The 15,885-nt window shown below is 48.1% G+C and overlaps 1 protein-coding gene across 1 annotated transcript in view; it reads right to left on the bottom strand.

The window, feature by feature from the left end:
* Positions 1-15,268, bottom strand: part of B4GALT1 (beta-1,4-galactosyltransferase 1) — a 46,279-nt gene extending 31,011 nt beyond the window's left edge. Inside the window, exon 1 of the mRNA XM_019624502.1 lies at positions 14,670-15,268. Within this exon, the coding sequence (XP_019480047.1) occupies positions 14,670-15,078 (409 nt within the window). The 5' untranslated portion in view covers positions 15,079-15,268. The remainder of the gene's footprint in view (positions 1-14,669) is intronic.
* Positions 15,269-15,885: the final 617 nt, after the last annotated feature.

The raw sequence follows: 15,885 nt of genomic DNA, 5'->3' as shown, positions 1-15,885 counted from the left end.
TTTTTGGGGTTTTGGAAATGTTCCATATCCTGACTGAGGTGGTGGTTATACAACTATATGCTTGTGTTAAAATTCATAGACCTATACACCAAAAAAGGGCAATTTTGCTGTATGTTCATCTAAAAAAATATTTTTTAACAAATTAAAACCATGCATACATGTAAAGCAGCAGCACCCATTTGGCAAGAGCAATAACAGATACACATTAAACATGTTAGAAAGGTTGCCCAAGGTGGGGTTGGGAAATAGAAGTGGGAATGAGGATAAGAGAACAAACAAATAAGGCGAGAGCGTCCACGATGATAATGGGCCTTGAAACAGTTTGATGGCTGGATGGAAAGAAGAAAGTACAAAAGGGAATAAACAGAGGAGTGATGGAGGACAGAGCTGGATGTGTCCTTCCAGGGCCGTACAGGAGAGAAAGGCGCCCTGACCTCTAGACCAGGCCCAAGTCCCTGAGCCAGGTCTGCAATATTGTGGGGACAGATTCAGGAGCTATAATAGCCTGACACTATCCACATTAGAGTACTCATTTCCCTGCTCTGACTTTTAATTCCCTAGCTGTCTAACTAAAATATGCCTTCCCTTGTGCTGCCTGCAGCCTAAAAATTCTAAGACACTTAAGTTTTTTTTTAATCTTCCTGGTAAATCAGAAATTCCAGCATGTAAATAAGTCTCCTGGGAGTTTTATTACTGAGTCAGTTAGCTGCCCCTCTGATATGTTCTGGAGCCTTGACTACCTTTCTGGACCAGTAATGCCGGTTACAAATACATCCTCTCTCCATCTAGAACCAGACATGGGACTGTGGAGAGCCTGCTTCCCTATGGACCATCTGGGCAGTCTGTCTGCCACGCACTCCTGGCATTACCTCTGATACCAGGACTACTTTAAATGCGGCCAGCTCCAATTTCCTTCTCTAAGGAGTGGGTATAAAGTGTTCTTTTCAGGTGGTAAATGAGATATAACACATATACATCCTTATTACAGTGCTTGACACTAATAGATATTCCATAAATATTACTTTGCCTTCTCACTGACTCCCTAGAACTTCAAGGCCTATAGATTATTACAGCTCTACAATCACAAGTGGCTAAAATTTCACTTTTCTACTTTGATCCACCGGCAACAGTGATTGATTTGGAAGAAGAGCCTGGGATCTCAAAAGGTCCTTTGGGTATAAGTCTTCTTGCAACACATGAGGTTTGAACAGTGATTCTGTTCATCTTTTACTGTCAGAGACGAGTAGCAAAATCTTAAAGAACCAGCTTAGGAGAAAATACAGAAGAAAAAATGTATAATCTTGGAATAATGAAGACCTTCCTAAGTGACAAAAACAATCTGAAGTGATCTAGGAAAAGACAGATTTAAATACATAAAAATTCAAAATTTCTGTATGGTCAAAGCTACCAGAGATAAAGTTAAAAGACAGGTGACAGAGACCATATTTGCAAACGAAATATAATAAAGGAATAATATCCATACTATTAAAAGGTCCTACAAACATATTGTAAAAACTAATAGAAGAAAGTAAAAATATGAACAAGTACCTTACAGAAATACAAATAGCCAACAAACACATAACGGTTTGCTCAACATCATCAGTAATCAGAGAAACAGAACAAGATATCACATTTGACCATCATATTGGCAAATGTAAAAAGACTGATATCCTCCAGTGTCGGCATGGATATGAGAAACAGGCACTTCTCATACACAGCTGATGAGCATAAATGGAGGGCAATTTGACCGTATCTATCAAAATCTTAAAAGTACATGATCTACAGATCTCAAATCAGTAACCTAAACTTCCACCTTGAGACACTGGAAAAAGAGCAAACCAAGCCTAAAGCCAGCAGAAGGAAGAAAATAATAAAGATTAGAGCAGAAATCAATGAAAATGAGAACAGAGGAACAATAGAGTGGGGGGGGGGAATCAATGAACCAAAAGTGGGTTCTTTGGGGTGGGGAATCAACAAAAATGGCACACTTTTGACTAGACTGACCGGAAGAGAAAATAGCAAATATATGGTGATGGAAGGAGAACTGACTCTGGGGTGGTGAACACACAATGTGTATATACATGATGTATTATGGAATTGTATATACCTGAAACCTATGTAATTTTACTAACCACTGTCACCCCAATAAATTTTAATTTAAAAAAAAAGAAAGAAAAGATTTAAATTACCAAAATCAGGAATGAAAGAGGGAACATCCCTACAAACCTTATAGAAATAAAAAAAATTTTAATGAAATACTATGAATAAATGTATGCCAACAAATTAGATAACATGTTAAGTGGGCAAACTCCTAGGAAGACACAAACTACCAAAACTGAGTCAAGAATGAATAGAAAATCTGAATAAACCTGTAACAAGTAAAAAAAAAAAAATTAGTAATCATAAAGCTTCCAACAAAGAAAAGCCCAGGATTAAGATGGCCTCACTAGTGAATTCTACTCAATATCTAAAGAAGAATTAATACAAATCCTTCCCTAAAATTGAAGAGGGAACACTTCCCTACCCATTCTATGAGTCAGTATTACCATGGTACCAAAATCAGACAACGACATCACAAGAAAGAACACTACATACAGATCATTTATTTGTCAATTATACCTCAATAATGCTGAAAAAAAACCCCACAACCCTACAGGTCAATATCTCTTATGAATAATAATCCTCAACAAAATACTACCAGTAAGCTGAATATAACATATAAAAAGGAATACACCATGACCAAGTAGGACTTATCCCAGGAATTCAAGATTGATTAATATCTAAAAAAAAAAACAAACCCACAAAAAAACAACCAACCAAAATGCATAATACACCATATCTGTAGAATAAACAACAAAAACCACAAGATTTACTTCAACAGACACATAAAAGCATTTAACAAAACACACCACCTTATTCATGATAAAAACACACCACAAACTAGGAACTTTCCTCACCTGATAAAGAGCATCTACAAAAATCCTGCTGCTAACATTATAGTTAATAGTGAAAGACTGAATGTTTTCCCTCTAAGATCAGGAATAAGACAAGGATGTCCTCTCTTATATCTCTATTCAATATTGTACTGAAAGTTCTAACCTGGGCAATTAGGCAAGAAAAAGAGGGGCTGTGAGAGTTAATGCAAATAACGCGTATGAAGTTATTTTTCCAATGCTTGGTCAGTGCTGAATAAGCATTATCTGTTGTGAGAGTGGTTGACTAGCTGTTGCTGGAACCCAGGACCCTAGACTCACAGTAGCTCCCACCAATTGGGTTTTCAAACTGACCATCTTACTCATTCCCTGACTTTTGATTTTTGTCCCTAGAAACTGGAATTGCTAAAAGGATCAGGTGGTTGTGGATTTGTCCAGTAAGACTCAAACCTGGCTCATAAGGCCCAATGAAAGTCGCCCTGGCTCTACATGGCTGGCCCTAGTGGGGACAGCACTCAACTGTCCTGCAGTGAAGCCATTTAGACATACTAAGCAAGAATGCATACCTACATTAGAATCCCAGGCAGGAAGAGATTCCAGAGAGCACCCAAGCCAACCCCTGACCTCATTTTATAGACGTAAACGGAGGACCAGTGGGAAGATGTGACTTCTCTCCGATTACTCAGCAGGTTGGCACCAGAGCTGGATTAAAGGGCCTGGCATTACACCAGCCCCTGGGTAAAGACAGGCCTGTGCCCAAGTTTTCCTAACAACCAGGCACAGGCCACTGGGCACCCCAGGCACCCACCTATGTCCAGCTCCCATTTTTTAACACATCCCTTCTCACCTCCTGAGACTCCACCAAACATCCAGTGCTCCCTCCAGCTCCTCCTCCAGACCACTCAGCTACTTGTAGCGTATGATGCATCTCCCCAGGACACTGACAAACAATGTCCACCTGGAGAAGGGACGGCTATGGATCCACCACAGAATCCTGGTACCCCTGATACATGGCAACACACACTCTAAGTTCCCAGTGTTGTGGATTCAACAAGGTGGGGGCCTTCTCCTTGTGGCCTGAGGTAGGTGTGTGTGCTCATATGTAAGTCAGGGCAGTCTCCACTAAACACGGTTCCAGGCTAAACCCTGTCCCTCAACTGTGGTTAGTCTCACACCTTTCCTTCCTGCTCTTAACTCCGCCCCACGGCAGAAGGAAAAAACTGCATTTGGAGGAAATTATAAGCTGCAGCCTACTGTGTTGAGTCTGCTTTCTGTCCCCAAGGGAACGGGTTAGGCATTGATCAAAAGACAGAGTACTGATATTTCCATAAACCTCATCTCATTCAATCCTCTTACCAACCCTCTAAGGTAAAAACCATCTCCCCATTTACACAGGAAGAAAGTCTTGCCCTGCGTCCTCCAGGAACAATATGCTGGACAGTAGCTCTGGCCTGATTCCAAATGGACCCTGTTAAGTCAGAGCTGATTGCTGTGGAATGCATTCGACAGGATGTAGGGAGTGGCTGCAGGATAAAGGGAGCAGCTGTCCCAAGTTGAATGCTCCCCATCTGCTAAATTTGTAAAACCTTTGGTCACCAAAATCACTAGCTCACTAGCTAGAAAGTCCTTTTACCATTTACGCAAGTCAGCAGGCTCCTGTTTATCTACAAAAGGGACATGTGTATGGGGCGGGGTTGGGGGAGAAGAGGGTGGGGCTAGTAGCTAAAGGGACAGAACTGCCAATTCTGTTCAGACCTTGGGCTGCTACTGATTAAATTATTTTTACCCAATATAATTTAAAAGTCTTTCCTTGTCTGGACCCTCTTTCTGGATCTCATGAACCAGGACTGTCAGATCGAAGTTCACTCACATGGGTTAAATGGCCAGGCGCCCAGGCTAGCCTGTCAGAACCTACCAGTTTCTGCGTCTTTTAAAGCCAGCGTCTGCCTCCATTCTATAGGCTTGGCTCCATAAATAAAGTGGGGGAGAAAAGATTCTCATCATGTGTAAATCACCTTTTTAGCAAAGGTTTCAAAAGAGCCACCTTTGAATCAAGTTCTCAGCAAGAAATGCCCAGAGGCAAAAAGGCTTACATTACAAGTCCAGAGTGGCCCCATGGTCTACATAGGGACCTTAACACACACACACAAGGCCCCAAGGGCTGGGAGTCTGAGACTCTAGACCAGCGGTTCTCAACCTTCCTAACGCCGCGACCCCTTAATACAGTTCCTCATGCTGTGGTGACCCCCAACCATAAAATTATTTTCGTTGGGCCGGCCAAGTGGCGCGATGGTTAAGAACTGGCTTGGGATGCCAGAGGGCCCCACCCAGTTCGGATCCCACATATGAGGGCCAGTGACACTGCCCTCCACAGCTAAGATGCTGAACAATAGCTCAACCTGGAGCTGGGTTGCCATGAGTCGCCGGCGACGGCGTAGGCTGCAGCCCCTGTGGCAGTGGGTTGCCATGGGCTACCGTGTGTAGCCAGCAGCCAGCGTGAGCGGCCTGCAGCCGCAGTGAGCGGCCATCCAGAAGCTGGCGACTGATCTGCCTCACCCGGGAAGAGCGCAATGACGGTGCCAACTTGGGCCAGTGAAGCAACGTCCTCCACAACTAGATTGAAGAACAAAAATGACAGCAACTTGTCTGTTCCCCTTCCCCCAATTCCCCAGCACTATTCCCTTCCCCCCAATACCCCAATAAAAATCTTTTAAAAAAAAATTTATTTTCCTTGCTACTCTATAACTGTAATTTTGCTACTATTATGAATCGTAATGTAAATATCTTTTTGTTTTCCGATGGTCTTAGGCGACCCCTATGAAAGGGTTGTTCGACCCCCAAAAGGTTTGCAACGCACAGGTTGAGAACCGCTGCTCTAGACAGACCTGACTCTCCCTGGGAATCCACTCTTTAAAAACTAATATCCCTGGCCCAGGAATTCACAATTCAGGGCCTGTAGATTGTTCCAATCCTCCTGGAAAACAAAGTGCCAATGTGAAACAGTATCATAAAGATGACTATATCCTCTGGCCTAGAAATTCCTCTCCAGCAATTTATCCCAAGGAAATAACTCAACTGAAGCAAAGAACTACACACAGCAAAAATGTTCAAGATTATCTACGATGGTGAAATCTGGAATGTTGAATGCTAAGGGAATATCCATCAGAATTTTAGAGAGCAGCTACAAAAGACAACTGGGATAATTATAACAGTTTATTATGTTGAACAAAAATAGCAGATGCAAAATAGTTTCACACTATGATTGCAACAGAGTATTATATGTATGCATTTGGAAAGTAAATGCAACTTCTGCTACAATGGGCACATGTTTTGTTACAATGATAGATAGTAGAATTATGTTTTTAAACATTTAATGTGATATTTTCATCTAAAAAAAAACAAAAACAAAAAAAGGGAAGAAATCCTACAAAGCAAAAGCCAAAATCTTCACAATTAAGAGCTATTAGTACGACCAATAATAGATAACATATATTCAAAGCTTATTCTATTAGGCACTGTTTTAGGCCCTTTTATGCCTACTACCTAAACTTCACATCTGTGAGGTAGATACTACTATTATCCCCATTTTACAGGTGAGAACACTGAAGTACAGAGAGGCTAACATTTTTCCCATATTACACGGCTAGCCAGAATTATAGAAACATTCCCCATGCCATTTCAGAGGTAATCCATCAACTAAAATCTTTATGCCTGCTTAGTCAGAGATGATTAAAATCCTCAGCAGAACCCTCGCTACAAGAACCCTTGAAATGGGTAGTGGGCAGTGAGCTTCCCAGGGAATTTCAGAGGCCTTTCATGTTGCAGATATAATCAGGATTTCTCCCCACACCAACCTAGACTCTAGGAGGAAGAGGAGGGCACCAAAGATCAAAAGGTCCAGCCCACTCAAACTTCAAAGAGGGGGGAGGGGAACAAAGTCCGTACTTGCCCAAAATACCGCAATGAGTTAGGAAAAGAACCAGAACTCGGAATCCTCACTCTAGTGGCCTTCAAGGCTTGCCCCTACCCTCTGCAGACCATGAAACCCCTCTTTCTGTATCTCTCTCCCTTCACCTCTCTTGGGTCCCTTAGTCTAGCTATCCTCAAGCCTTCCCCTGTCCACATGGTCCCAACTACACCAGCTTCTCTCTTCTATCATCTTCTGTTCACTCTGCCTCTACTTCCTGTCCTCTCCTGCCCTGCTGGTGACTGTTCGCAACAGCTGGGTCTCAGTTATGGTGTTCTGCCCATGTGACAGCAACTCGAGGTAATTATAACCCAGGTTCAGCTATAGATCCCTGCCCTTCCCAACCAGGGAGACTGTTCAAACAGGCTGAGACAGGGATGCAAAAGTCAGTGTTTAGAAGAGAGGCCCTTCATTTTGACTGGCCCTGGGAGCACCCATGCTTCCCCTCTCTGACCACATAGCAATGCCACAGGCTCTCCACTACTGAGGGGCTCTCTGAGAACAGGGGCCAGCTCTTGTTCACGTCTCATTCCCATGCTTCACGTAGTATAGTTACCAATAAGTTTGTAGAATGAGGAAATGAGTCCCCATTCATTTTCTTCCTTTGGGCCTCTCTTAACGTTGGGGTAAAGACTCAAGTCTACAGCCCAGGCAGAGACCCTGCCCAGGTTGTCTGGATGCTCATCTGAATTCCAGGAACTACCTACCACCTCCTACAATACAAACACCAGTTTCTCTAGGTCCACCCTATCTCAGAGTCCTTTCCTGTTTTGTTTTATTTTCACGCTGATGGTATCCTGAAACTCCAACAACAGCTCTGCTGTTTCAGGATGTCAAAGAGTAAAGGACATTATGCAAAACAGGAAGAAATTTTTAAAGAATTTTTAAAGTCATTTTTAGAATGCACCCAGTCATAGGGCCAGGCAATGATTGAACCCCCTGCCAGGGCCCCTCCCTATGACCTCCATACCCCAGTGGTGGGGCAGGAAGGAGCGTGATCTCATACCATACTGGTCCCGCTGGTCTGACACAAACCTGCCCCTTCCCTCAGTGTAGCCTCCCCTTGATCCCCAGGCTTTGTGCCAAATGACCCCAGGCAGAATCCCAAACCCAAAGAGTCTCTCAAAGAGGAGAATTTAGCTCCAGTAAGGACATTTAAAGTGGAATAACTTCAAAACAGACATCTTGGGAAGAGCCTGGTGCACTGGCTTGCAGGCTGAACTGCTCTGACCCACCTGAACCAGCCCCTACTGAGCGCCAGGCTCTCCTGGTGTCTGAGGCTTCTCCTGAAAGGGATTCCTGGAAACCTGTGGGTTTTTCATTTCATGAACCCTCCCTCATATGGCAGGACCCCCAGAAGGTAGGAGAGCTATGCTATCTATTTCAGTCTGATTTGCTAGCTTGTTCCCACACCTTCTAAGGAAATAGTCAAGTCGGTTATGTCAGCTGGGTTTAGCTAGCTGGTTGTTCACCCAGCACCTTGGCCCCAGTGCCCCAGGCTACGTAAGGCTAGCCCAGGGACTTGGCTGCTACGGAGACAAATGGAGAAGTTACTGAGAAAGCTGGCTCTTGGGGCATCACCCCCACTGATTCTGTTGACAGCAAACTTCTGCTTAGCCAGATCCCAAGAGCCTGCTCCCAGCCCTACCCTCTGCCTTTGCCCCAGGCACTTCCTCCACCTAGTTTCCTTTTTAATCAGAATTCTAGAAACATCCTTCATTCAGCAATAAACGATACCCATCTGCCAGCAACAAGCAAACGTGTAATTTTCTATGAATCTAACATTTAATAAAACTGGTTTAAAAACTTAGGCCTCTCAAAAAAGCACTCGCCCCTTTCTTTTCTTTTTTAGAAAACTCTACTATGGAAACAATCCGAAAGTACACAGAGCTTTATGCACAAGCTTCACCAAACCACTAAAAAAAACCCCAGAAACTCTGTGTGTGTGTGTGTGTGTGTGTGTGTGTGTGTGTGTTTCAACAACTGTTGGATGATTAAAACGATGGCATAGTCAGCTGACATAATATAGCCTTTGTGGTTTTTAAAAGTGTAGGACCAAGCTTGTGACAGAATCTTAAGTGAAAAATGCTAGACAGCAGGCTATCTCTATCTACACCAATCTATCTGTACATCTATAAAGATATCAGCTGTATTCTTAAACATGTGTAAGAAAAAAGACTAGCAGGAAACATGCCAACATATTTTGTCTGGGTGACAGGAGTACAAGTGTGCTTTTTCACCTCTTTCCAAATTATTTTAATGAGCCTGCATACTTTTTTTAAAAAGGAGAAAGAGATTCTGAGCTCCTCAAACAAACAGGCAAAAGCAAAAACCCACAGCCATAGTCTCTGGCATCCCGGTGAGACGAATCCTTCTCCACTCTCTCAGGGCTTCCTGAGGGGCTTTGGAGAGGCCGCATGGTGATAGAGAAGCAGCGACATAACACACCCAGATCAGACATTAAAATCACTGCCAAATAATTCATCAACAGTCAATTATATAGCCCCTGGCCTTCATGTGTGTAGGGAAGGGGCGGGCTGAGGCCAGGCTGGAAAGTAGAACCTGAAACAATGAGCAAAGCCAGTGAGTCAGCCCTTCTGTCTTTAGGCCACGTTCGCCCAGAACCAGCTTCCTGCCAGGCCACGTCCCCTACCAAGCCACAGCAGTTCAACCTGAAGGCCTCTGACCTTTAGAACAGGATCCCAGATCTCTCCCCAAGCTGGTGACCTCCGTGGGCCCAGGTAAACACAGAGGCCTTCACCACTGAAGTCATTACAATCACAGCCACAGTCTGGCTCCCAAGAACTCACACCAAGTTAAAGGTCAGGAGGGACCCTGTAGAGGGCACTGAATCCAATCCCATGCCTTGTTAACTCCCACAGGAGTCAGGGTCTGTCTGGCTGACCTTACTGCCGGGAAACCACACGGGGCAATGCCAGAGCCAAATGCAAAATGGCCACAGTGCCAGGCCCTCAAGGGATTTAAGCAGCAAGAGTGGACCATTTGTCTTAAGACAACTAGGTTGCTGCTTAACTGGATAAGAAAAACTGGAGTTTCCAGGTGGATGTGGATTCAAGCAGAATTCCAGTCTCTGCTTCTTATCAGGAACAGGCAGGGGACACTGAGGAGGGAACAAGGGGTTGGGGGCAATGGGTAAGTGGCAGTGGAGAAATCACCAGTTTAACTTGACCACAGGATGACTGGGCCCCTTTCACACACAACAAGATACCAGCTGAGCCCCCAGAGTCTGCAAGGCCCCTAGGACAGAATCTCCGGAAAGGCTGGAACTAACGGTCCTGTCATTCCCAACCCCTAAATTAGCCAAGTCCCAGCCTGGGAATCTCTACCCTGCTGCTACCCAAAGACCATAATACCCAGCCATATGGCTGCTGCTGTCTCATTATAGTCATTATAAAGCAGCAAGTTAAAGATTACCCAACAAAGCTAATGTGAGGCTTCAGAAATTAGAGGAACATTTTCACAATCAAAACCAGGACTGGAAGGACTGGAGAACTTTTATATCAACTCTGGGTTTCTGAATAAAAGAAAGGAAGAAGACCCAAAGGAAAAGATGATGATTAGGGAGAGGGATAGACTAAACACACACACACACATTTCCCTAAATGACATCAGCACCATTTAATTATGCCTTTTCCACCTAAACTGTGAGTTCCCAAAGAGGAGGCCTTTTGTCATCCTTCTCTTTGTAGCTCTAAGGCCCAGCAATGGATAGGCACATTGTCTGAACTGAAAGAATGAAGTTACCAGATGCCTTAGCCATCAATGACATCCAAGCAAGTTGCCACCATACAGATGGACCCACAAACACACCTAGCTGGGATCTTGCCAAACTCTAGGCTACATCAGGCTGCTCTGAGCCTCTGCACTAGGTGCCTACTGGGCAATAACCTCAAGAAAGAGCACTGGGCTGGGAAGAGATCTGGGATCCAGCCCCAGCCGGCCACTCCTTGGTTGTGTGCCCTGAGGCAGGAACCCTCAACTCTAGCAGTGACGGATAGGGGCCAGGGGCCTGGATAGTACCATCCTGGGATGCTATGGTTCCAAGATGCTACAGTTTGAGTCCAATCCCACATTTGTCTCTTGCTGTCTGTGTTCTAAGGAGCTCCCACGTGGTTTATCAGGAGAAGGCTCCCACACTCGCTCAGCGTCTGGGAGGAATTACAACAGGCAGGAGTCACTCCTGCCACTATCAGAAAGCCAGATAGCCCTGGAGGATGTTTCTCAATTTCAGCCTGTCGGAAGGGAAGGCAAGTCTGTGCGTGGGTCAGTAAATATTTTCCCCAGGAAAAGCAACAGGACAAAACTGGCTTAAAGGACTAGTTACCTAACCTCCCAAAACTTAAAGACCTAGACGCAGGGGAGGCTCCTTGTGCCTCCTCTCCCAACCCTGAAGATGAGCCTCCACCCCAAACTGGAAGGTTCCAAGACTCATCCCCAAAAGGGAGAGAGAACCCTTTCCCGAGCAGAGGCCAGGACAGATGTCCTCAAAGTACACATTGTCCTGGGTTTGTGTCCACATGTGTGCATATGAGGGAAGGGGGAAGGGAGGCAGCATGTTGATGGAGAAATACCTGAGAGCCAAGAGCCCTGCAGAGACCCAGCAAGTGCTTCGTCCTCCCAAGGGCACAAACAGAGGCAGAGGCTCAGCTGACAGCACCACAAAAGCCAAGGGAATTGGCTCATGGACAAGCGGCTCCCAGAGCCCTGGCTACCTATGGCTGCTATTTGCTGGCCCAGGTGCCCATGAATCTGGTGCCCGCCTCTAGATCAGAGTCTTCTTTTGAGCAAGTGAAGAGGATCTCCTCATAGCATAGCTGGGCAAGAGGGGCCTGCCTCTGAGGTTTAAGCAGTCTTACACTCACCACTGCCCCCTGCCCCCATGCACCCTTGAGGGGACTGTACCATCCGTACCAAGCCCTCAGGTCAGTCAGCCTTGCTTCCCCTAACCAGTTCAACCTGAGGTACTGCCCACCCTCCACCCAGCCCTCTCTGGGCTGGCAATGCCAGCACCAGTCAAGTCACATTGAGCTGCCGCCAAATCTGGGCAGAGATAACATTCCGGGAAAAGAAACACTATGCAAGGCCACTACTCCTCCCAGGCTGATTACGTAGCAGGCAAACACCCAGGCAGCCAGAAAAGGGAGCCTTACCACAGAGTTCAGTGGAGTGGAGGCTGCAGGGCTCCCAGATGGCTGAGAGGACAACACCTGCAGGCCTGATCTCCCTGAGAGACATACCTGGGGAACCTGCAGGACTCCTCAGAAAAGGCCCACCTTCCCCCTGCAGCACTCAGTTGGGAGGCTTCACATGAGCCCATGGGGGTGCCTGGGGCAGGGCCTTCTATGGCTCTAAACACTTTACCCTGCCCTGCGTCACATAGATAGGGTATACAGAGACGGGATTCAAACCCCAGTCCATCTGAAGTCAATTCCAAGGCTCTGACAAACCACAACAAATCAAACAGGGACCCGTCAACAGCTCTATCTGGTGCTTGGCTCCTGAACGGAAAGGCATGCCCATTATCCACCACCTACCAGCCAGGAGGAATCGAAGAATCTGGCCCAGTCCCCTGGACACCAGAAAGTTGAGCCAAGTTGTGGAAAGGAACTGCAAGTAGTGAAAAGGCCACAGCTCTAAACCCCACGGACGCTTTCTCCCACCAACCTCAAAACCACCCCGCAAGGGCTTTGGTAGACACCTGCCCAGCTGAACAGATGGGCTCAACCACCCCCCCAACACACACACACCCCAGGGAGACTTTCAGCTTTCTGAAGGCCTTCTCCCAGCCAGGAACTTCTCCTCCGAGAGCTGCACTCAACCACTCAAACTTAAGGGCTCAGTTAAAATTAAGAAAAACCCTCTGCCTTCACTTTCTGGGGCTGCCTTAGCAAGCCACCTAAACATCATGGTCCCATGCCTGTCACACAAAGGCAGCCAGGCTAGAGAAGGCCTAGGGCCTCTCTTCTCACCCCCCAAACATTATCTCTCAGGAAATCCCTTCCAGTCGCCAATTCAGAGTCAACTCAGAAACACAGTAACTAGTCCCTAATTGCTAGCAACACCATTACAAAGAAAGCAGAGGTGAGTCACTCACTCCAGTCTCCCAAGCTTCATTGAGAAGACCCTACACACCTCAAACATCAACCTAATGAACTTTGGGGTACTTTAATTTGCTAATTAATTTCTCTTCCTATCTGCAAAAAGTCCAAGCAACAATTAAAAACAAAAGGACAAAACCTGGCCCGGCCCCAGGGATAAGAAGACTCAGACTCTCTCTCTTCCTTTTCTCTGTGGGAGTCTGAGAAATAAAACTGTAACACCTACGCCCTATTTGCAACATACTTAACATACCCAATCTCATTTAGTCCTAAAAAGTAACCCTGTGACTTAAGCATGCACAACCCTGTTTTACACATGAGGAAGAGACTCTGAGAAACTCTACATCATGCACGCAGCAGCCAAGACTTGACTTCACTGTATAGGACCAGTCGACTTCCCAGACAATCAAGTCCAAAGGAATTCAATTTTCTGCTTTAAAAAAAAAAAAAGCTCCCCGCCCCCCCTTATTACCACAGTTCATGTCTGACCCATTGCTAGGGCTTCCTCCCAAACTGGATATAAAAATATTGAAGTAATTATTGGAGAAATTGAGCAAGAGCGTGTAGGAGGCCTGCTCTGCCAGGGCTCTGTGGAAAAGTGTAAGAGTTCCTGTTGGCAGAATGCCTGCCTGCCTGCCTGCCTGCCTGCCTGCCTGCCAGGGCCCCTCACTCAGAACAATATTCTCTAAGCCCTGGCATTAGAAATGAGCAGCCACCTGTCTGGTAATCTTGGGAGCAACCTGTGGCTGCCTTGGGCCTGAGTGCCTGTGGACTAAAGGCCAAGGAAAGGTCTAGGGCTAGGCTCAGCCTCCTCCTGACCCACCCACCCAAACTCCCAGCATTCTCGGAAACCAAGGCTGAAGATTATGGCTCACATTCTCTGGATAAGATAATTGAGACTCCAGGCTGCATCCGGAAAGGGACAACTCAGTGCCTCCAGTCCCCAGAGTATACTTTTTATATTCCCACAAACACCTATGGCCCCTGGGAGGGCCCAGCTCACTGAGGTTTTGGAAACCTACAAAGGGAGGAAGCAGGGGAGGAGGGCCCCAGAGCAGGATCTAAACAGAGGAGGAACTGAACACAACGGTGACAATTTACTGAGTGTTTACCCACAGTAATGTAAACACTTGTTTAAGTCACTTGCCCAAAAGCTCAAGAAAAACGGTTAACCTACATACACTCAGTTGAGAGTGGTTCTCTGGAAGGCAGATGTGAACTGGGAGATCAGCTCCCTTCCCCACTGGAGGCCTCATCATCCGTCCCCCAAAAGTAGAGTGTGTTACCCCGAGCTGCCTTGTGGTCCCCACCAGTCAGCAGGGCGAAGGCTGCTCCAAGCCCTAGGCAGACTCAAACTCCAAAACTTCTTGAGGTCTCGGAAGTCTCCAAGGCCTTCTCAGGTTCTGGGACCAGCAGCCTGCGGCTTCCCCATACCGACCTTGCGCCAGCTTCCAACATGAATCCAAAGGGACTCACCTCCCAACTTCTCACCCCCACCCAGCCCGGAACCTCTGTTTGGGATTAGGGACTCTAATCCAGAATAGGCAGGATAGCTGTCCTGGGAGAGGGCGTGGGCGAACGTCCGGGGGCCCTGTCTGGGAAATCCCGGCGAGTCCCAGTCCTTGGACTGGCGCTGACCCGAGTCCTTACCGAGCAGCGGGGACTCCTCCGGGCAAGCGGGCAGCGACACTGCTGTGACGGGGGACACTGGGGCCGAAGTCAAGTTGCTCGCGGAGCCGGGGCGAGAGTCCGCGTCTGGGCTGGAATCGCCAACCGGACGCGGCTCGGAGGCGTCCAAAGACGGCGGCGGCGCTGCCACTCGCGGCCCGAGCTCCCCGGAGGGCTGCCTGCTGGCGAGGGCGCCGTTCGAGCCGCCCTGTAGTGGTGTGGGGACTCCAACCAGGTAGGACAGGCGGTTCAGGTCGCGGCCGGCCAGGTAGTAGACAAGAGTGACGCCAAGGTGCAGCGCGCAGACGGCCACGAGCAGGCGGCAGGCCCGCTGCAGGGATGCGCCCGGCATCGCGGCGCTGCCGCCCAGGAACTGCTCCCGGAACCTCATCTTCCCGCCGCTGCTTTAAGAGGGGGGTGGGCTACAGGGGTAGGGCGGCCCGCCCGCGGGCCGCCGGCCAGGCGGTGCCAGACCACGGCAATGGGGGGAGGGGCAGAGGGGAGGCGACGGAGCGCGGAGACTCGCGCGGGCCCTGCCGCGGAGCGAGGAGAAGTGCGCCCCAGGCGCGGGCGCGGGCGCGGGCGGGGCCGCCGGTAGGGGCGGGGCCGGGAGAGGGGTTTTCAGCTGAGAGCGCGAAGGCGGGGCCTCTGGGGCGCGGGATGGAGAGGCGGGGTCGAGCTGAGGGGTGGGGACTCGGGCGGGTGGGCTGCAGGGGGCGGAGCCGCTTGGAGCGGGCCCCTGGCCCCGGCGCTGCACTGGGGTGAGCACTGGGGTGCGCCAGCGGTGCTGCCCCAGGTTCAGACTCCGACTCTAATGGTCAGCCGCGAACCGCCGTCCTCCTGAGCCTTCGTCGTGAGGCTTCGCTCGGAGCAAGCCGCGCCTCCTCCTCCTCCGAGCCGCCCTCAAGAGGCGCCGCCACTTCCTGGGATGCTCAAGGACTGTGGCAAAGAGGGCGGGAGAAGAGAGGAAGCGGATCGTTGTCTTGAGGGGTTGGGGGGGCCCCAGCGGCGTTCCAGCCAGTTGGCCTCAGCAGGCCTGGGGGTCAGGAAAAGGGATGGAGAAAGGTTGTCCAGGAAACGGGCTTTGACGCCCGGCGGGTGGTGGGACAGCTATGGAGGTATTCTCCCGGACGTTCGGAAGTCGCTCCCTTAGCCCGGCTAGGCCCATCTACCGATGTGGGGGCCCAGCAAGAAGACG

The sequence above is a fragment of the Hipposideros armiger genome, unplaced genomic scaffold, assembly GCF_001890085.2.
Source record: "Hipposideros armiger isolate ML-2016 unplaced genomic scaffold, ASM189008v1 scaffold_591, whole genome shotgun sequence".
NCBI lineage: Eukaryota > Metazoa > Chordata > Mammalia > Chiroptera > Hipposideridae > Hipposideros > Hipposideros armiger.
This window is presented reverse-complemented; position numbering and strand designations above follow the sequence as displayed.